Source organism: Phodopus roborovskii, unplaced genomic scaffold (assembly GCF_943737965.1).
Source record: "Phodopus roborovskii unplaced genomic scaffold, PHOROB, whole genome shotgun sequence".
NCBI lineage: Eukaryota > Metazoa > Chordata > Mammalia > Rodentia > Cricetidae > Phodopus > Phodopus roborovskii.
Genome location: NW_026126112.1, coordinates 94,737 through 114,697, shown reverse-complemented (window position 1 = coordinate 114,697; position 19,961 = coordinate 94,737). Strand labels below are relative to the sequence as shown.

At 47.5% G+C, this 19,961-nt stretch overlaps 3 protein-coding genes across 3 annotated transcripts; 2 read left to right on the top strand and 1 right to left on the bottom strand.

Annotated features, from left to right (window-relative positions):
• Positions 1 to 5,579: 5,579 nt before the first annotated feature.
• Il2rg (interleukin 2 receptor subunit gamma) lies at positions 5,580 to 9,286 on the top strand. The gene is made up of 8 exons (XM_051179488.1): positions 5,580 to 5,737; positions 5,949 to 6,087; positions 6,303 to 6,484; positions 6,687 to 6,826; positions 7,289 to 7,451; positions 7,929 to 8,025; positions 8,218 to 8,287; positions 8,618 to 9,286. The coding sequence occupies exons 1-8, from the start codon at positions 5,623 to 5,625 to the stop codon at positions 8,801 to 8,803; spliced, it is 1,092 nt and encodes a 363-aa protein (XP_051035445.1). The 5' UTR covers positions 5,580 to 5,622; the 3' UTR covers positions 8,804 to 9,286.
• A 102-nt stretch (positions 9,287 to 9,388) lies between these two features.
• Positions 9,389 to 12,384, top strand: CUNHXorf65 (chromosome unknown CXorf65 homolog). The gene is made up of 6 exons (XM_051179489.1): positions 9,389 to 9,854; positions 9,974 to 10,060; positions 10,423 to 10,557; positions 11,418 to 11,486; positions 11,915 to 12,081; positions 12,227 to 12,384. Exons 1-6 carry the CDS (start codon positions 9,830 to 9,832, stop codon positions 12,317 to 12,319), a joined length of 576 nt encoding a protein of 191 aa, XP_051035446.1. The 5' UTR covers positions 9,389 to 9,829; the 3' UTR covers positions 12,320 to 12,384.
• Positions 12,385 to 12,836: 452 nt separating this feature from the next.
• On the bottom strand, positions 12,837 to 19,655 carry Foxo4 (forkhead box O4). The gene is made up of 3 exons (XM_051179487.1): positions 18,807 to 19,655; positions 14,518 to 15,574; positions 12,837 to 14,238 (listed from the first exon to the last, which is right to left on the bottom strand). Exons 1-3 carry the CDS (start codon positions 19,281 to 19,283, stop codon positions 14,231 to 14,233), a joined length of 1,542 nt encoding a protein of 513 aa, XP_051035444.1. The 5' UTR covers positions 19,284 to 19,655; the 3' UTR covers positions 12,837 to 14,230.
• Between the last annotated feature and the right edge of the window lie 306 nt (positions 19,656 to 19,961).

The following is a 19,961-nucleotide window of genomic DNA, read 5'->3' as shown; positions in this document are numbered from 1 at the left end:
AATCTTTTTGTTGTTTTGTCATCGTTGTTTATTAACCCTTAGTCAAGTTTGGTGGTGCATACCTTTAGTCCAAGCAAAAGAAAACAGATCTCTGTGAGTTTGAGGCCAGATTGGTCTACATAGTGATTTCCAGGATGGCCAAGTCTACATACTGCGACCCTGTCCACAAAACAGAAACAAACAAAAAACCACCACCAACAAAACCCAAGAAGGCAAGTTGATGGTAAACACCTTTTTTGTTTTGTTTTCCAAGACAGGGTTTCTCTATGTATCAGTTTTTGTTTTTCAAGAGAGGGTTTCTCTGTGTATCAGTTTTTGTTTTTCAAGACAGGGTTTCTTTGTGTCCTGGCTGTCCTGGAATTCACTCTGTAGATGAGGCTGACCTTGAACTCACTGAGATCTGCCTGCCTCTACCTCGCAAATGCTGGGATTAAAGAAGTGCATGTGCCACCACTGCCGGGCTGGTAAACACCTTTAATCTCAGCACTGGAGAGGCAGAAGCAGGAGAATCTCTAAACCTGAGGCCAGCCTGTGAGCTCCGAGACAGCAGAAACTACATAGAGAGACCCTGTCTCAAAAACCAGAAACCAAACCAACCAACCAATCAAACAAAAAATGCCAACAAAGAGACAGATGTGGTGAGGTAAGCAGGCCATGAAGAGCAACATAATGACACCCTGTCTCAAAAAGGCCGAAGGGTGAAGGGGAAACCATCAAGCTTAGTATATGTGTTGCACGCCTCTAATTCCCACAACTCAGTACACTGGCAGGAGGATAGCAAGTTCACTTCCAGCCCAAACTACATCGTGAGATATACACCTCCCCTCCTTTTTGAGTAATCCCACTGTAGCCACAGGTGGCCTGGAACTCTCTCTATAGCCCAAGTTGGCCTAGAACTCCCAGAAAGCCCAGAGCTACCTGCCTCTTGAAGCTTCCAGGCCCTATCAAAAGGAGAGGGGAGAAGGAGGAGGAAATGCTCATCTTCTTCACAGAACAGTATTTACACAAAGTATAAGGTATTTTCTATCATGAAGTATTGCATCTATGTATCCGCAAAGTATCTATGAACTCGGAGATATGAACCATTGCTACAGCAGGGCCAGCCAGAAGGCAAAAGATGCTCACCACTTTGTACTACCAGAATAGAATCCTCAGTTTTCACATGATGGAAGCAGAGAACTGACTTCTACAAACTGTCCTCTGACCTCCATATGCACCCATATAATAAGCAAACACAAAATACATGTAAAGAAGAATCTTTGCCAGGCCTGTCAGCAAAGGGCATTAACCCCAGCACTCCTGAGGTAGAAGCAGGCAACCTCTGTGAGTTGCAGGACAGCCAGGGCTACACAATGAGACCCTGTCTCAATAAATAATTAATTTAAGAAAGAGGAGTTGCAGAGATGGCTGAAGGATTAAGAACACTGCCTGCTGTTCCAAAGGGCGAGGGGTCAATTCACAGCACCCATGTGATGGCTAACAATAGTCTGTAACTCCAGTTCCTGAGATTCTGATGGCTTCTTCTGAATTCTTCTGGTACAAGGTACAACATGTGGTGACTTAAATGCAGGCCAAACACTCAAACACATAAAATAAAAATGAATAAATCTTGGGCTGGACAGATGGCTCATTGATAAGAGCACTTGTTGCTCTTGCAGAAAACCTAAATTGGACTCCCAGCATTCACATGGTAGATCATAAGCATCCATAGCTTCAGTTCAAGAGTAGCTGATGCCCTCTACTCACCTCCACAGGTACCTGGCATGCATGTAGGACACACATGTACATGCAAGCAAACACTCATACACATAAAAATAAAGTAGATAAATCTAAAAAAAAAATTAATTAATTTTGCTTGTTGAGACAGGGTTTCTTTGTCTGGCTGTCATGGAACTCACTATGTAGAAGAGGCTGACCTCAGACTCACAGAGATCTGCCTGCCTCTGCCTCCTGAGTGCTGGGATTAAAGGCCTGTGCCACCACCACCCAGCAATTAATCTTTTTTTAAATTCAAAATAAATTTTAGAACTATGTGGTGGTGGCACAGGCCTTTAATCCCAGCACTCAGGAAGCAGAGACAGGCAGATCTCTGTGAGTCTGAGGTCAGCTTGGTCTACAGAGCTAGTTGCAGGACGGGCTCCAAAGCAATACAGAGAAACCCTCTCTCTAAAAACCAGAAATAAATAAATGAATAAAATTTTAAAAGAACCTTTGCTGTAGTGAGAGGCACCTACTGTGTCACATGCTTTAGACAGTTTCTCCTTTAATCCACACTCCCCATGATTTAGGGTCCGTTAGGGTCTCCATTTTCTGGATGAGAAAGCTGATTTATTTCCTTCTTTCCTTCTCTTCCTTTTTCTTTCTTTCTGTTTTTCTTTGAGACAGGGTTTCTCTATGTAGTCTGGCTGTCTGTCCTACAGCTTGCTATGTAGACCACAGAGTCACAGAGATCCTCCTGACTTTGCCTCTCCAGTGCTGGGTTTAAGGGCATGTGACACCATACCTGGCTTGAGGAAGCTGATTACCAAAGAATGATAATTTTTTGCCTAGTATTGTACAACTGATAGTCTGCCTATTATGGTATGTTTTTTTGAGAAAATATAGCTAAAGTGCCATAATAAAAGTACTAAAATCAGGGCCAGCAAAATGTCTCATCAAGTAAAGGCGCTTGCCACCAAGCCTGATAGTCTGAGTTCAATCCCCAGGATACATATGGTGGAAAGAACTTACTTACCCACATGCATATATACACATGAGCACAAAATAAATAAATATCTGGTCATGGTGTAATCAGAGGCTGACTGATCTCTGAGTTTGAGGCCCATGGAGAGTTTGAGAACAGCTAGGGCTATATAGAGAGACAAAACAAAACAAAACCCAAAAAAACAAATAACAAACAAAACACCAAAACAAAGAAACAAGTAAATAAATAAAACAAAGTGCCAAAACCCACTATGGAGATCAAGCCTACAATCCTAGTGCTTGGGAAGCCAAGGAAGGCTGTTTAGGATACATAGTGGAATGGTTTTAAGGAGAGTAACAAAGACAAGTGGACAAAAATAAATTAGCAAGTGAAATGCTGATAACGGTCCATAAATCTGAGCCCTTAGCAGGAGGGCCACTGGAGGAGGAGAATTGCAAAGGCCAGTCTTAAAAATATAATCTCATTGGGTAAAGGCAAATGTGGTGACTTTAGATTTAACACTGAAGGCCTTTAAAACCAGAAATTGTAGTGGTACATTCTTGTAATCCCAACACTTAAGGCTGGAGGTGAAAGAGCAGGATTCCAGATCATCATCAGCTACATGGTAAATTTGAGACTTTGTTTGAAAAAAAAATGGAGCAATTTCTGGTTCACAGCAAGGTAGAGTTAGTTCCTTCTTAATATTGCTGTGAACCTGAAATTGCTCCAGTTCACTCCCTCTACCTCTCCTCATCTCACCCTAGAGTGGTACATTTTGTTACAAGTGATGAAGTTATAGTCTACACTGGTACATCATTATCACCCCAAGTACAGAGGGCTTTTTATAAAGGGAAGAAAGAATAGAAAAATGCAGCCAGGAATGGTGGCACACACCTTTAGTGCCAACACTCCAGAGGTAGAGGCAATCAAATCTCTGAGTTTGAGGCCCATAGAGAGTTTGGGAACAGCCAGGACTACATAGAGAGACTCTGTCTTAACAAGCACCAAGACAAACAAACAAATAAGTCTACACCCTAGTCTACAAAGTTAGTTCCAGCACAGCCAAAGCTACACAGAGAAGCCCTGTCTCAAAACCATGAAGTGCGAATGAACCTAGAGTCTTCTAGTCCCACCAGCATTGTTCCCCATTGATTTCCCTGGCACTTCAGGTTTAGTGGTGTCAGTATTCTAGATTTAGCCATTCTAAGAGATCCGTCTCTAAGTTAAGAAGTGGCTAAATCAAAGAGTAAGCAAACATGCATCTAGTGGCTAGCATAAATTAATAGAATCCTAATCCTAAAGGCTATGGATAGCTTTTGAAGACTTTTGAGGTGAATAACCCCCTCTATAGTAGCCCAAATGGTGGCCTCCAAAAAGATATGTGCACTCAGAATTTATGGTTTTCTTTGGGGGGGGGAAAGGCTTCAGAAGGTATGATTAAGGTAAGGATTGAAAATCAATCATGCTGGCACTTCCTTGTAATCCCAGTACTTTAGGAGGTGGAGACATAGGGATCAGGAGTTCCAGGCCAGCCTCATTGCATACCAACTTTGGGGCCAGCCTGAGTTCATGAGACCCTGTTTCAACATCACCACTACCACCTTTCCCAGAAAAAGAGGAAGTAATAAATTGACCAAGATGGAAAGAGGATAGTTCAAGGGCACTTTATTAAAGAGATGCTTTTAAAGCAGAATCTGAAAAAAAAACGAGTATAATTTTACCAGAGAGAAAATGGAGTAGCAAATCAGGTTTAGGGAAAAAAAAAGCAGCTGGCTGGTTCCTACCTTTGTACATCTGTGTTTTGGAGATTCTCCACATCTATGCTGTAGAACTCATTACAGTATATTGTGTTATTTATATGTTCCCCACTTATCTACGAGCTTCTAAAATGATGGCATCTTATTTGTCTTATGTTCTCAGAACATAAACACTGTACCTAGCACATATTAAAGACTCAATAAATGTTAGCTGGATAAACAATTTCAGTAAATGGCTTCTCTAATCAACCCTGTGCTTTGAGGGAAGGTAAATCTAGCCACAGAATGAAGGATGGACAGGAGAGCAGAGGCTCTTTAGAAAGGGGACCAGTTTGTGGGTTACAGAAATAATCATGACTAAAGGTAATGAGAGGCTGATTTAGCACAGTGGCTGTGGTAACAGAAAAGAGGAAACTGCTGGGAGAAATACCACAGAAACAGGGCTGATTGGATTCTCAGCATGAGAGAGAAGGGGGACATGAGGAGGATCCTGAGGTTTCAAGTCTGGCAGGTAATGATACTATTAACCAGGACAAGGAAGACAGGAAGAGAGGCAGATTTGCAGGGAGCAGGGGAGCCTGAAGCTAGTAATGTTCTTCCATTTTAGAAGCTAGCTCTCACCAGTGTCAACACGGACCAAGTTGCGGCAGCAGCTAGGGGTGGCTATTCTAGTTTAGAGTAGGTCAGAGGAAAGACAGCTATATGTGTGCTCACATGAATCAAGTCAGTATTTTCCATCCTCCCAAGACTGCAGAACTTTGACAGAGGTTTAAGGGTGACTTAGTCAAGGAAGGATCACAACACGGGATGGAGGTGTTCAGACCCACCACTCTGAAAGATAACTTAGAAGAGAAGGTGATTGGGAGGAGGGTGTGTGTGGGCATGGGTGTTCAGTAGGTCCTTCCTGGACCTAGGTGACCTGAAGATTCTTGACTCTGTGACACTGTTGTTGATCAAGTATTAGTCTTGCCCTAACATCACCTTATAGCAGAACCCAATCTCCCAGAGGACTTAGCCTATGTCACTGAACCCATTTACCAACCCCCCACTACAGCCGTGGTTTCTAAGGTTCTTTCCACCGGAAGCTACGACAAAAAGGAAACGTATGGGTGGGGAGGGGTTGTGGGAGAGTGGTTCAGGGTTCTGACACAGACTACACCCAGAGAAAGAAGAGCAAGCGCCATGTTGAAACCATTATTGCCATCTAGATTCTTTTTACTCCTTCAGCTGCTCCTACTAGGGGTAGAGTGCAGCTCCAGGGTTCTCATGCCCAGTGGAAATGAAGACACCAAAGCTGGTAGGAAATCTAAGACCAGAGGGGGTTATTGAGAAGAGAAAGGCAATGGGGGAAAGGGCTGTATGGAAGAAATCTGGAGCCTGATAGTGGCCATTCTAATGACTCGAAAGGGTGGGGAGGGCACATGGAAGGGCTCTCTGCCTCATTCTGCTTCTTCTGACCAAGATTTCTTTTCTTCCACTCCACGACTTCATTTTGTTCTCAAACTTAGATTTCTTCCATGGACACATCAGTGTTCCTACTCCACCTCTCCCAGAGGTTCAGTGTTTTGTGTTCAATGTCGAGTATATGAATTGCACTTGGAATAGCAGTTCTGAGCCCCAGCCAACCAACCTGACTCTGCACTATAGGTATGAGAAGGGAGAGTGGGTGGCACAGGAAAGAAAAGAAGGTGGACTAGCTGAGGCAGCCTGCATGGGACTCAAAAGAGAGTGTAGCCAGCTTCTCAGGCACCCTACCAGTTTCTCATGGGATAAGTTGTCAGTTCAGATGAGATGAGGCTAGGTTATGGACCTATGCAGTACCCATGCTTGCCCCATCATTCTTCCTTGTAACCCTTCTCTAGGTACCAGAGATCTGATAATAAATTCCGGGAGTGTGGCCACTATATGTTCTCAGAAAAGATTACTTCTGGGTGTCAGATACAAAAAGAGGAGATCCAGCTCTACCAGACATTTGTCATCCAGCTCCAGGACCCCCAGAGACCACAGAGGCAGGCTGAAAAGAAGCTAAACCTTCAGAATCTTGGTAATCAGGAAAGAAGTGACCAAGAGGCCAGGGAGCTTGAGGGCACTGGACATTAAAGCTTTTTCTTTCCTCATTGTTGGTCATGGGCAGAAGGGAGAAGATGAGGGCTTAGGATGGGGAAGGGAGGAGGAATAAGGGGAATTACCTCCAAGATCCTGACTTGTCTAGGCCAGGGCAATGATACACGCACACATATCTCCAGTGATCCCATGGGCTCCGGAGAATCTAACACTTTACAACCTGAGTGAATCCCAGCTAGAGCTGAGCTGGAAAAGCAGATATGCAGAACACTGTTTACAACACTTGGTGCAGTACCGGAGTGACAGAGATCGAAGTTGGACGGTGAGTGACTCGGGGTGTAAATGCAGTAGCTAACGCCAAACAAGATGGGAGAAAGGATTCAGTTAGCCAGATAGAAGGACCTAATACCAAGCCCCAGATCTCTGCCTCCCTGCTCCTCTGTCTGTAGTTTCATTTCTTTTTCTATCATCCCCAGTGAGCTTTCACTCTGGCTTTCCCACCCATCCTCTTCTTGATGCAGACATGAAGCAAGGCAGTGAGTGGATCTGGAGGGGAGATCCACTTCTGAGTCAAGTTAGAGAAGGGAGCAGTGCATTGTGAGTGGCCAGGAAAGGACAGAAGTAGAACTGGAAGGAAGCAGAACCAGTGTCTTGTTTTGTTTTCCTGGAATGGGAAAGAACTAGAAATTGGAAGAATCAGAAGATGACACTGAGGTATAGGCAAGAATGTTTCCATTCTCTCTTCCTTTAAAGATAACTTTTTTCCCCTCACCCTTCTCCCCAGGAACAAATAGTGGATCAGAACCCTAGATTCTCCCTGCCTAGTGTGGATGGGCAGAAACTATACACATTCCAGGTTCGGAGCCGCTTTAACCCACTCTGTGGAAGTGCTGAGCACTGGAGTAAATGGAGCCACCCTATTCACTGGGGGAGCCATACTGCAAAGGGTAAAGTAGCCCAAATACATGACTCCTAAATCATGAACCTGGTACTCCAACCTTTGTAACACAGCACCACTATTGTTTGCTTTATCTCTTTATTCCCAAGCCTCTACCTCCACCCACTGTTCAAATTCAATCACTATGAAACAGCGCTTCTAAGTAGGATGAGAAGGGGTGCAGCTAGAATAGAAGAGTGGATCCCCAAGGAGGCCAAAGGGTGCTCAAGGAGAATATGGAATGTGTAGGAGGTCTCTATAGCATTCCATAGAGTCTGCATAGTAGAGATGACCTTGGATCTGGGCTGACCTCTTTGATTTGGTTTATTCATCTGTAAAATGTAGATAAACACTGTTCCTCCCTCTCAGTGTGGAAAGTAAGCATAAGGAGTGTGTTTGGCACGGTGCCTGGCATCCGTGTCTTATGAGTGCCACAAATGCAGGGCTCATTTTCCTTTCTTTTTTTCTTTTTCTTTTTTTTCTACAGAGAATCCTTCTGTGTTTGCACTGGAAGCTGTGCTCATCCCGGTTGGCTCCATGGGATTGATTATTACCCTGATCTTTGTGTACTGTTGGCTGGAACGGTGAGATTTCAGGAAGCCCTTAAAATGAGGTGGGGGTGGCAGGGTTATTTCAGGATCTCCAGTGGTAGATCATCAAGAACTATGATGAGGGCATTGAAAGGAAGCTGTAGGTTCCACGCTGGCCAGTTGGATGAAGGGTAATAAAGGAGCTTTAATGTAATGCTTCTGCTCCCCTCTTTCTGTCTGCTTCAGAGCAATGCCTCGAATTCCCACCATCAAGAATCTAGAGGATCTGGTTACTGAATACCACGGGAACTTTTCGGTGAGAACACTGCCATACACATATTGCAGTCTATCAACTGCCAACTGCAGGCTAGCAAGACAGACTGTGGGGGAGGGGTCGGAGTGGCGGGAGGAGGGGGCCCACACCATCAGGAAGTGGCTGACCAAATGGAGGGTGGGCTAGGCAGAGAGACAGAGCAAAAGAGATTGTGTGATGCAGCTGGAAACTGTGGTATTAGGGGCCTTGGAGCCTGGGTAACCTATCTGTAATCACAATGGTCGCAGAGTTCTGAGAGCTCCTATGACCGGAGCCTGAGTCTTTTGCTTCCTGCCCCTCATTGACCTCTGACCTGGAGATATCTGTCTTTAGGCCTGGAGTGGAGTGTCTAAAGGGCTGACTGAGAGTCTGCAGCCAGACTACAGCGAACGGTTCTGCCACGTCAGTGAGATTCCTCCCAAAGGAGGGGCCCTAGGAGAGGGGCCAGGAGGTTCTCCTGGCAGTCTGCATACCCCCTACTGGCCTCCCCCATGTTATTCTCTGAAGCCTGAAGCCTGAAGCCTGAGCGTCAATCCCTTGATGGAACCTCAGGGTCCTATAGCTCTAAAAGACCCACACTTCCTCCAGCTCATCTTGCCAATCTGGATCCAATGCCTATTGCCTCCCCCTGTGGCTAATTTTCAATTTCACGCCCCATGTAACTGCTCCTCCATTCAATACGCCCTACTTTAGAAATGCCCCCTTGCCCCTTTTCCCTGGGCAAGCCCCAGCCTCACTCCCAAGTCTGGCACTCCCTCCCCTCCCCCGCTTTTGGAGACAGTCTTACCCTGTAGCCCTGGGTGGCCGGGAACTCACTGTGTAGGCTAGATTGGCCCATAATTTACAGGAAATCCTCCTGCCTCAGCATCCAGAGTGTTTGGGTTATTGGGATGTACCACCATGCCCAGCATGGCCCTTCTCTTTTACAAGGTCCTCCCTCCCTTTTCCTACCTGCCATTCAATTGTTCCTGAATCAACTAGAAATAAAGTTTCTACCAATGACCATCAAGAATGTCTGTTGTGGGTTTGGCAAGCAAGGGAAACACGGAGTTGAGAGGAATGGTGTGAGGGTTAGGAAAAAGAAGTAGTACAGTCATACTGCAGAATCAAGAGCACCACAAATTAACTCAAGGAAATACTGTTCTGGTAACTCACTTTTCTCTGATAAATTTCTGGGCTCACTCCAGGGTCCAGTTTAGAGTTGTATTTGCTATCTCATCCCAATTCCTACAAGCTCTTTTACAGATCCCTCTCAGTGTCTTCTCTCCTTGGCTTACTCCACCTTCTTCTACTGTATGTATCATTTCTGACCTCACAATCCTTCAACTGCAGCCTCAGGCCCCACCCACACAGATGCTGACCATCCCCAACTGCCAAAAGCGCTCTCCTGTCTGCCTAGCCTGGGCCTCCTTCAATTTATGAGATACACCTGCCCCTTTGGTCATCCAACCCTATGGGCACCCTCAGGCCCCCGGGGCCACTAGAACACCTGCCTTCTGCATGATTCACCAGGGGCTCTCTGAAGAGTGAGATGATCTTGATAGTATGTTTATCTTCATCAAACATGGAGGTGAGGGGCAGCACAGAACAAGTCTGGGCAGGGACTTGGGGAGGGTTGAGGACAGCAGAGATCACAGAAGACATGGAACCAGAGAAAGGCCTGCATACCTCCATCCTATCTCTTCTCAGATAATCAAGAGTTTCTGGTCAACACCAACTGCTCTGTTCTCCTGTTGCTACATTACACCCGAAAGAAAATGGGGTTGCGTAAAACAGGTAAGTGGTTTGGGGAGGAATAGTAGTGACTGAAGGTTGAAAGCAATGGGCTGCCTCTGGCCTCTTAACTTTCCTCCCAACAAGGGGTGTTATCCTCATATCCCTGAACTTCTTCAAACCCATTGTGTAGAATACCACTGGCCCTTTTTTACTCATGTTCTCTATTCTTTTCTTTCTTTCTTTTTGTTTTTAAAGACAGTTTCTCTATGTATCTTTTCCTGTCCTGGAACTCACTTTGTAGGCCAGGCTGGCCTCGAACTCACAGAGATCCACCTGCCTCTGCCTCTGGGGTGCTGTGATTAAAGGCAAGTGCCACCACGCACAGCTTTGTTTTCTATTCTTACTTGTTCCAATTACCCTAGACACCATTGATTTGTGTGATGAAACTGGGACCATGAAGTTACTTTTCCTGACGAAGACACCTGGAGACTATGCCAGCAAATTCCTTACAGCTCGAAATACCTACTACGTTTGTAAAGTGGAGCGTGGAGCACCAGGTGGAGGCTTGGGGTATTCTCCAAAGAGTTCCTCAAGATGATTAGGAAATTTACTCCTGAAAACAAGGCTTTCTCTTGTAATCCCAGCACTCAGGGAACTGAAGCAGGAGGGTTGTAAATTCAAAGGAAGCCTGGGCTTCATAGCAAGATCTCATCCCAAACACAAACACCACACATACACACCACTGCCACCAAACATAACGAGCAGGGCTGGGATGTAGCTCAGCTAGCGGGGTCCCATCCCCAGAACGGTATAAAATTGGGTGTGGTAGAGGTTGCCTATGATCCTAGCAATTGGGAGGTGGAGAGTGGAGGATCGTAAGTTCGAGGTCATCTTTAACTATATCGCAACTTTGAGGACAGCCCGGATTGCACAAGACACTGTCTCAAAATAAATAAATACATTCTTTTTTTTTTTTTTTTCCAAGACAGGGTTTATCTGTGGAACAGTTCCGGCTGTTCTGAAACTCACTTTGTAGACCAGACTAGGCCTCAGCTTCTGCCTTCTGAGTGCAGGGGTTAAAGGTGTGTGCACCACCACCGCCCAACATAAATACATTCTTAGAAACTGAGGTAAGAAAGATTGAGAGTTGAAGGCCAACTTGGGCTACGTAGCAAGACACTGCTTCAGAAAACACCCACAAGGTAGAGCCAGGAATATTAGGAGTTCAAAGAGTTCATATATACCATGTCATGCTACTTCATCCTAGGGTTCTTGTAGGTTTATGCCAAGGGGGGGGGGGGTGCACCAGCTCACGAAAGTATTTAGGGTTAGAATTCTGAAATCCTGGGCTTCAAAAAGGCAGAGACTTGGTATGTATCAGGGGCTGGAAATAGCACAACGCTATCTATGTTTCCAGGTACCAGGATTGAGAATTCCTACAAAGCCGTTGTGCCCCTCTTGAAAAATCCAGAACCTGAACTAGTTGGTAAGGCATGTGATGGGGGAGGGGCATAGGAAGTTGGGTATGTAGCTGTGTGCTGGCCTTAGTGCCACACACTGGTAACCCCAGTACTCCATGGGATTTGGAGTTAAAAGGCAGCCTAGGCTGAATTGGAGGACTCTTGTCAGAGAAGGGAAGATACGAATGTAGAGGTGGGTTTAACATAGTGCGGTAGGTGGGATCCCAGGAGCCAGGGGAAAGGGGGGCAAGGGTCTAGATCAACTTTAAGGGAGTCTCTAGTTTAAATTATGCGAACCATGTATGTCACTCCTTCCCCACTTCCTTGTCATCTTTTCACTTGCCCAGTCACCCTCTCATCATTTTTGTCTTAGGCCAAGTTACTCTGACTGATCAATTGAATGATCACGATGTGTTCTTCAGAGATGATGGTGCTGCTATTTATTGTTTTCTAGAGTCCCTGCGCACACAATGTGACTTCCTGGAGAGGAGCCGAATAAAGATGCTTAGAACTCTAGAAGCTAAGAGATTGGCGGCCATGGAATCCTCTGTAAATCTCCCAGCAAGATCCCCCAAGAGTGGTGGAACCCAGCAGACCCCTAGCCCAAGCAGCCAACTGAAGGTCGGTGCACTGCTTACCCCCTTTCTAACCCGGATGTCTATGTTCACCACTTGACTCCAACCTCTTTTCTCCTTCATTTGGCCCTAGATAGTAGAAGCCTTCCCTGCAGAGCCTCTACATTAACAGATTTATTTCTCTTTTCTAGTCCAAGTCTGGACGATCAGATGAAGATGGGCCACCTACCACCCGCAGACCATTCTATAAGACTAGAGCAGACTTCCTCAAGAGACATCGTTAACTCAATAAAGTGACCAAGTGAGAGCAGCAACTACCAGGGGAGAGCGTAAGATTACTGGAATTTAACATGAGGTTTTTTTTTTCTAGAAAGTCTCCTTCTCCCAGTATCTGCACAAAGGCTTCAGTAGGCTGCAGGCACCAGGGAGGCTGAGGGTGGACCGGAGCAACAACAGAGGGCTGGAGTGAGCACTTGGGGTTGGGGGTGTGTGAGACTGTGAAGTCTGGTTACTAGACTTTTAGCACAATGAGCCTTTGAGGACCAGAGAAGGGGGTGGGGTCTTCTCAAACCAGACTACCTCCCCTCGAGGGAGGCCTATCTTGCAGCCGCCTACTCCTGCTGGGGTTAGGTGTCCCTCCCCCACCACACTCCATTACCTCCCAGGCTGAAATTCCCCCACCTCCCAGCCTGTAGTCAGTCCCTCCCACCCGCCCTTCTACTAACTGCCCTTCGCCTTTCCGCCTCCCTCCCTCCCCTATATTGGAGGGGCGCAGCGAGGCAGCAGAAACCAGAAACCAGATCTGATTATAGACATTTATTGATTTGACACACTTCCCCACTCCAATCTAGCACATGATACAATCTGGGGAGGCTAGGCGCTGACACAGGAAATGATGGGAACCCACAGCAGGGGTGGGGGAGGGGACAATGCAAAGGGCGCTGGGGGAGGGGCTGCTTGGGGGCTGGGGTGGAGGAGCCCCAGATGGCCTCTCTGGCAGGTGCTAGTAAACCTGATCCACATTCCCCCCATCTCTGCTCATTTCCCAGACCCTCAGCCAAACTCCCCAAGCTCCCCCTTCCCTGTTCCTCTCCACAGCCCTGCCTGCCACCACACTCCACATAACCCTGGCAGTCCATGACAGGGAAGAAGGGCAGGGACAGCTGTCCCAAGCCTTGAACAGGGAGGTCTCTGTACCTAACTTTACTACCCTAAATCCTTCCTTCTTTCACGCCCCTCCCAGGCCCCAAGCCAATTCCAGGCCTTGGTGGTTGCTCTCTGGTAGCACTAACCCGCACTAGTCAAACAAGAGTGTGCTTGCCTCGCTACAGCACCCTCTTCTAGGCACATAATGTAGGGCCTGGCTTTGGATTATTTTCTTAGTGTAACCTAAGTCTGCTTAGAGCTTTTTCTAAGCCTGGTCCAAAAGGGAAGGTCTCCCTCCAATCACCTTTACTACCCACCTCTCTCCCCAGCTTCCTGAGTCTGTCTCCCTCCTAGAATCTGTAGTGTTTGTATCATGTCACTATGACAAAGCCTTCAGAACTGAAAAAGAGCATTCTCCCATTACTAGCACCTCACCACTGTTAAAAATCTCTATATTTGTGTTTATATTTCTTTAAAAGTTTATAAAAAGCCTGTCTGTTATCTGTATCCTTCCAAAAGTGATTTGGCCAGGTGAGCCACTCCAGTGCTCAAAACTTGGCCCTTCTAGGTCCCCCAGCCCCCCACCCCCCACCCACCACATAAAAATCCAGGCCTGACCTAGCCTGGCCCAGCTCTAGTAAGACTCTCTACGGAAAAAAAAAAAAATAATAATAATCCTGCTCCCAAAGGCAGGGTAATAAGGCCACTGGTGACTTCACATTTCTAACAGCATTGGTGGCCCCTGCTAGAAGGCCTTGGAGGTGGGAATGGGGATATATATGATGGCTCCTGAGAAAGGGCCGTAATTACCCCCTAATTGGCACAGTGAGAATAAGCCCTTTCCCCCCTTCCTCCCATCACCCTCCTCCACAATCCCCACATGCCATAGCTCTAGCTTTATAATTCCCTCAACACTCATGTATGTAACCACCTAACCCTGGTTCTAAAGAGCAGGGTCCCCAACTCCTGGGGAGGGTTCAAGGAGAAAAGTAGGTAAGGGCAGGCCTGGCTCCACCTCTGAAGCAGGGGACAAAGCTTCTGGCTGTGACTCAGGGATCTGTGGAAAAAATGGAGGACAAGATAAAAAGATTCATTTGGGGTACCATCCAGACTCATACCAAGCAGAGGCACTCCCTCCCCTCCACACAGCTCCCACTTCTGTGATGAGGAGCCACTGGGAAGTCCCACTTAGAAGTGATGCTATTCTACTATGACATCCTCTCTCCAACTCCCCAGGAACTCCTGTTATCAGCTAGAAGGCTCTCTCTAGTTCAGATCATAGAACTAGCTGAGCATTTAAGAACAGAGATGATATAGTGATCAGGGGGTGCTATACCTGGCTCAAAGTTGAAGTCCAGTCCCTCACCACCATCCATGAGGTCACTGATGATGTTATCCATGTCACACTCCAGGTTCTCCATATACATATCAAGATCTAGATCCTGAGGCATTCTGTCATGGATGGTAGCTTCAGCAAAAGATTCAAGCACAGGGTTTCCCAGGACCTTAGGGATCGGAGCACCTCCCATGATTGGAGGTGGAGCCATCACAGAAAGGTTGGGAACCAGGTTGCTGGGACCTGGACCCTCTAGCGGCTTAGGACATAGGCTAACTCCAGTAGCCACCTTGCTAGAGGAAGGCATCCCTCCCAGCAACAGCAGTGTGGGAGCCTGAGACAGAATAGGATCTACCTGGGTCATGAGAACATCAGCAGGATGTGGTGGTGTATCAGAGGTGAGCAAGGCCTCTAGAGACTGGGAGCTTGAAAAGCACCCTTCTCCTGCTGACAGAGGCCCATCTATTGGGCCAAAAAGGGAGGCACCATAGCTATGTAATGGGCCAGCAAGCCCAGGATGTTGCAAAGAGAAGCCAGAGAGACTGCCCCTAGACAGCAGGGAATGGGAAGATGCGAGATTGAGCCCATCCAGCAGCTCTAGATCTTCACTGAGGGTGGGAGGGACACCCCCTGAGTAGCTGCTGGCGGAGGCTGGCATTTCTTCTGCTAGCACCTCAGACTCTGGCCCCATTGGGGACAGCCGGGTGCTGACAGTGCTAGCATTTGAACTGCTTCGTGGACGGAAGGTGGTCCACAGATCAGCTTCTTCCCGATTTCTAGAACAAGGACTGCTCGACCACTTGGCAAAGTGGCCTAGAGGGCTCCTTGGAGTGGCACCTTCAGGTGGAGCTGGCAGGACAGATGGTTTCTTCTTGGGGCCTTTGCTGCGGCCCCGGAGCACCTTGTTGCTGCTATCAATGGAAGTAGCCCTGCGGCGGGGTGCCTTGCCACCCTTGCCACCTTCGGGGTTCAACATCCACCAAGAGCTCTTGCCAGTGGCCTCGTTGTGAACCTTGATGAACTTGCTGTGCAAGGACAGGTTGTGACGGATGGAATTCTGGATGGGACAGAAGTGTAGAAAGGGGCATGAAATATGTGTAGGGGAGGTTGGTGGCCAGCAGTCTAAACTAAGGGGAGTCTGGGACAAAGCAGAAAACTCAAAAGTCAAATTCAGGGAGGAGACTAGAATGTGGCGGGGAGAAGAAACTAAACACAGTTCCCAAGCTCAATGTCTCCTACACACTTCTCACAGGGTGACAAAGTAACAACATACCTTCCAGGGAGAGCTATTATCAACCCTAGAAAAGCTCCTCCAAAATCTCTGGATGCAGTGCTGGGTTGGTGGGCATGGGGGAGTACTTGACCTAGAAGAACTGGGCTCAGATGGGAGAAAGCATTCCATAGCAAGCTTGCTTTCCTGATGTGCAGGCTTGGGTGGAGAATACAGGATGGTGGCTATACCAGCCCAGAATTGACTTGTCCTGGGCCAGTTCTCTAAATAGTCTAGGGGCTAGAAGCTCAGTACAGCTGATATTCCATTCTTCACTAGGCCTTTAGGTCAGCCAGATAACTCTCTTAAGATTGGATCCTGAGTCAAAGTTTGAATTCTAGCACTTGGACGGCAGAAGAAGGTGGATTTCTGTGATTTTGAGACCAGCCTGGTCTACAGATTGAGTTCCAAGATAGCCAGAAGTACACAGAGAAACCCTGTCTCAACACACACACACACACACACACACACACACACACACACACACACACACACACACGATCCTGTCCTTATTTCTGTCAATTGGAACATACTCAATACTTTCATGAGTAGTCTCTCTGTCCCCTTTTCTTAGGGAGACATTTCCCTCTCTAAATTCTACTGAAGGCCAAGCTTAAATCCTATGCCTTTTAAATAAGTTTGCTTATCTTCTGTAGCCAAATTTCTTGTAGTATTTTGTATCTGTTTCCCACAGTTTTACCCAATCTATAAAGGCATGGTTTATGGTTTCATGTAATTAGTCTTGTCAACTGTAAGTACAGACAATGCCCTCCAGTCCCACTGTCCCCAGTACTGCCCCCTCGGAGTGCCAAGGCCACAGCATATCAAGCACACAATACATAATCGATACTTGTCCAACCAGTAGGTAGCCCCTAGATGTCTATAGTGAGGTTTTCTTGAAGTTCTGTCAGCTCTTGAGTACCCTGGGTACTGGGACCTACCTATTATTCATTCTTCACTGATGACATTTAGATAAATATACCTTTTTTCCCCCTAGTAGTCCAGGGTGCAAGATGGAGGTTGACATTTCTTGAGTATATGCTGTCTGCCCCCACCTCCCATCACTTCCCTGCCACATTCTTCCCAGTTTCCCCTCCTTGACGTCTCCTAAGAATTCGAAAAATAATCTCTCTACCCTAGAGGTCTTTTGACTTCCCACACAGATCTCTTTTATTTTAGAAATAAATTCAGGAGGAAGCTGAGACATGTTAGGAACTAGTAAGAAACTGAGGCTCTAGACACCGAGAAACCATTTCTATCTGAATGGTAAAAGGGCAACCTTTGTCTTAAAGAGCATGGCTTGACCATAACTACTGAGGTAAACTTCCATCCACATTCTCTCTCTGGCAGGCCTTGAAACAAGCAAATAGGAGAGGTCAGTTTCCAGGTGCCTAGAACTGTTCAAGGTGTGTGGCGGGGGGAGGGGCTGGTGAACTGCTCGCTAAAGCCACCTAACTTAAGCGTTCTTGTTCAAGTGAGTGCCGCCCCCTGGTGGGGTGGGAGTGATCTTGGCACAATACCAGGGAAGTGTGAAGCTTCCTTCTGGGGGGCTTTGGAAGCTCTAGACCCCATCTGACTAAGTTTGGCAATGAAAGCAAGCCAGGCTTTCCTTGGAGAAACAGGATCTGTAGCAAAACTTGCATTCAAGTCCTTACCCTCAAGGCAGGCTAAGTACCTAACCTCCAGTGCCTTAATTTCCTCATAGTGTAGACTCTCAAAACTGCCACGCTGACTAACAAAATGAAAAAAAAATCTTAACATTATTTCACGGTTATAGTGGCAACTGCACTGCTGTGGGTTCAGTTCCCAGAACCAAAAGGAAAAAAAAAAAAAAGGATTTCATAAACTTGTAAAGGCCATGTTAAGTTTAAATCATAAGGAGAGACTACTCCCACGGTATAACAAGCAACGCGTGGTCATTCTACCCTGGAAAATTAACTTAAGAGAAAGGAAAAACAGCTGTGCAGGCTGGGTCCAAAGAGGGGAGCTCTTTGTGAGCTTGAGATTGTGGCATGGTAGTCTACCCAGAAATAGTGCCAAGGGTCTCAGTCAGCTGTCCCATCTTCTGTTCTGTCTGGCCCCTGTGCATACTGCAGATCTCTTCCCCGACTAACATCTACAGGAAGATCCTCTGTTCATTCCGTCCTCTGTACTTGGTACAACAATCTTAACTACCTACAGAGGTACAAGGCATCGATATGCTTGAACTCTTTGATTCCTTCATTTTGTGATTAGAGTATGTATTTCTCTGGCATATTTTGTGGCTATCGTTTGAGATCATCCGAGTTTCTTCGAGAAGACCAAGAGAACTCCCAACCTGGACTCTAAAATCACAGTTCAATGATACCTCTTTTCTCATGCGTAGTATTCACCAACAACAAAGACTTTCGCCAAGAGTTTGGATAGCTCCTTACAAGGAAGAATTTTCGAAAAAAAGAAAGTAAACTGAGGCAGATAGCAGTTCACAGCCTTTTTCCTTAGTGCACAATATTAGCTGCCTTTCCTCATAGATACCAACCACTTTTCCCCCCCTTCACCACCCACTCCCTCTTGGGCAGAGCAATCCTGTAACAGTTCCCGTTCACTGAGGTATTGGGAGGCGAGCAGGGAATCCGAGTAATCCCGCAGGAATGGGCCAAAAGGTGTTGGGTGGGAGGTGAGGGAGGAGGGAAGGCTAGGTGCGGGTGGAGAATCCACACAGTTCCTGCTGTACATAGGATAAAGACTTCTCTGTGGGAATAAATGTTTGGAGCAGCTCAAGCCAAAGTGCTGAGTAGCGAGTAGAGAATTCGATTTTCCTCAGAGCAGGGACAGTGTCTTATTCATCGCTGATCCTCCCGCTTCAAGCTCTGAGTGTGGCATATACTATGTACTAAGTAAATGTTTGTCTAACTGAAGCTTGAAGGTGGATCTTTGGGCTTTCCAACGGAGTGGAGAGGCGATAATGGGGCCACCCGGAGTGAGACTAACCAGAGGGGTCCAAGGGTGGATGTAGTGAAGGTAAGGGAGTCATACTTACTTTCCATCCTGCTGAGCTGTTGCTGTCACCCTTGTCCTTGAAGTAGGGCACCGTGCGGACCATCCATTCGTAGATCTGGGCAAGTGTCAGCCGCTTCTCCGGGGCGCTTTCAATGGCCTGGCTGATGAGTTCTGCATATGACTGATTTCCCCAGGCATTCCGGCGGGAGCCTCCCTTCCGAGGACCTGTTACAGCCCCCAGGATTGCGGGCTGGGGGGCCCCTGCCGGCTCTGGGAGCCGAGGGGGCAACAGGATGGGTTCGGAGTGTCCCTCCGAGTGTACCTTCTGTCCCAGACCTGGCTCCACCTCGGACGCTTCGGGTGGCTCCGTAGCGAGCTCTGGAAGGGGCCAGGTGCAGGATCGCTGACGGCTCTGGGGTTCGAAGTCGGGATCGAGTTCTATGATCGCGGCAGCCTCTGTGGCTGACTTCTTATTCTCTGGATCCATACGTGGAGTTGAACCTCTGCAGCTCAGCATTCAGTGGAGCCTGCCACAGTCCCTCACCATGCCTCCCCCCAGGGGGTAAGCAACGAGGGCCATGAGGCACATTCCTGCCAGTTCTCAGAAAGTCACGAACTTCTCCCCCGTCTCAGGATTCTAGACCCCAAACTGTCTCTCCCACTCAGTTCTCCGATCTCCTGCCCGACTACAGGCTGCAGCCTCAGAGCGCTACTCTGAGGCACCACCTGTAACCTCCGCCTAGCGAAGGCACTTTCTGCACCCTCTCACTCAGCTTCCTGCTCTTTTAAACCTGAGGCACCATATCCCCTCATACATTGCGCTCCCATCACCGAACGTCTCAGCGAAGTTCCCTCCCCCTTTTAAGTTGCTGCCCCCCGGACACTCCTCCCAAATTTCCTCCACCCGGATCGCTGCCCTCCCCCACGCCCCGCTCTCCCGCGTCACTTGTCCCTCCTCTGGCTCCCCCTCCCCCCGCCTCTTCCCTCCAGGTCACTCTTGATAGGGTCAAGGTTCCCTCGGCCCCAGCCTCCCTTTTTCCCCTATCGAACCCCCCCACCCCCCGCCCCCCGGGTTTCCCTTTTGTTTTGCTCCAAGAAGCAGCCCCCGCCTGACGTCTCTGTTTACCACTCGCTGGGGCAGCCATCTGCGCACGCGCTTCGAGAGTCACTTGGGAAATCGAGTTCTTCAGTCGTG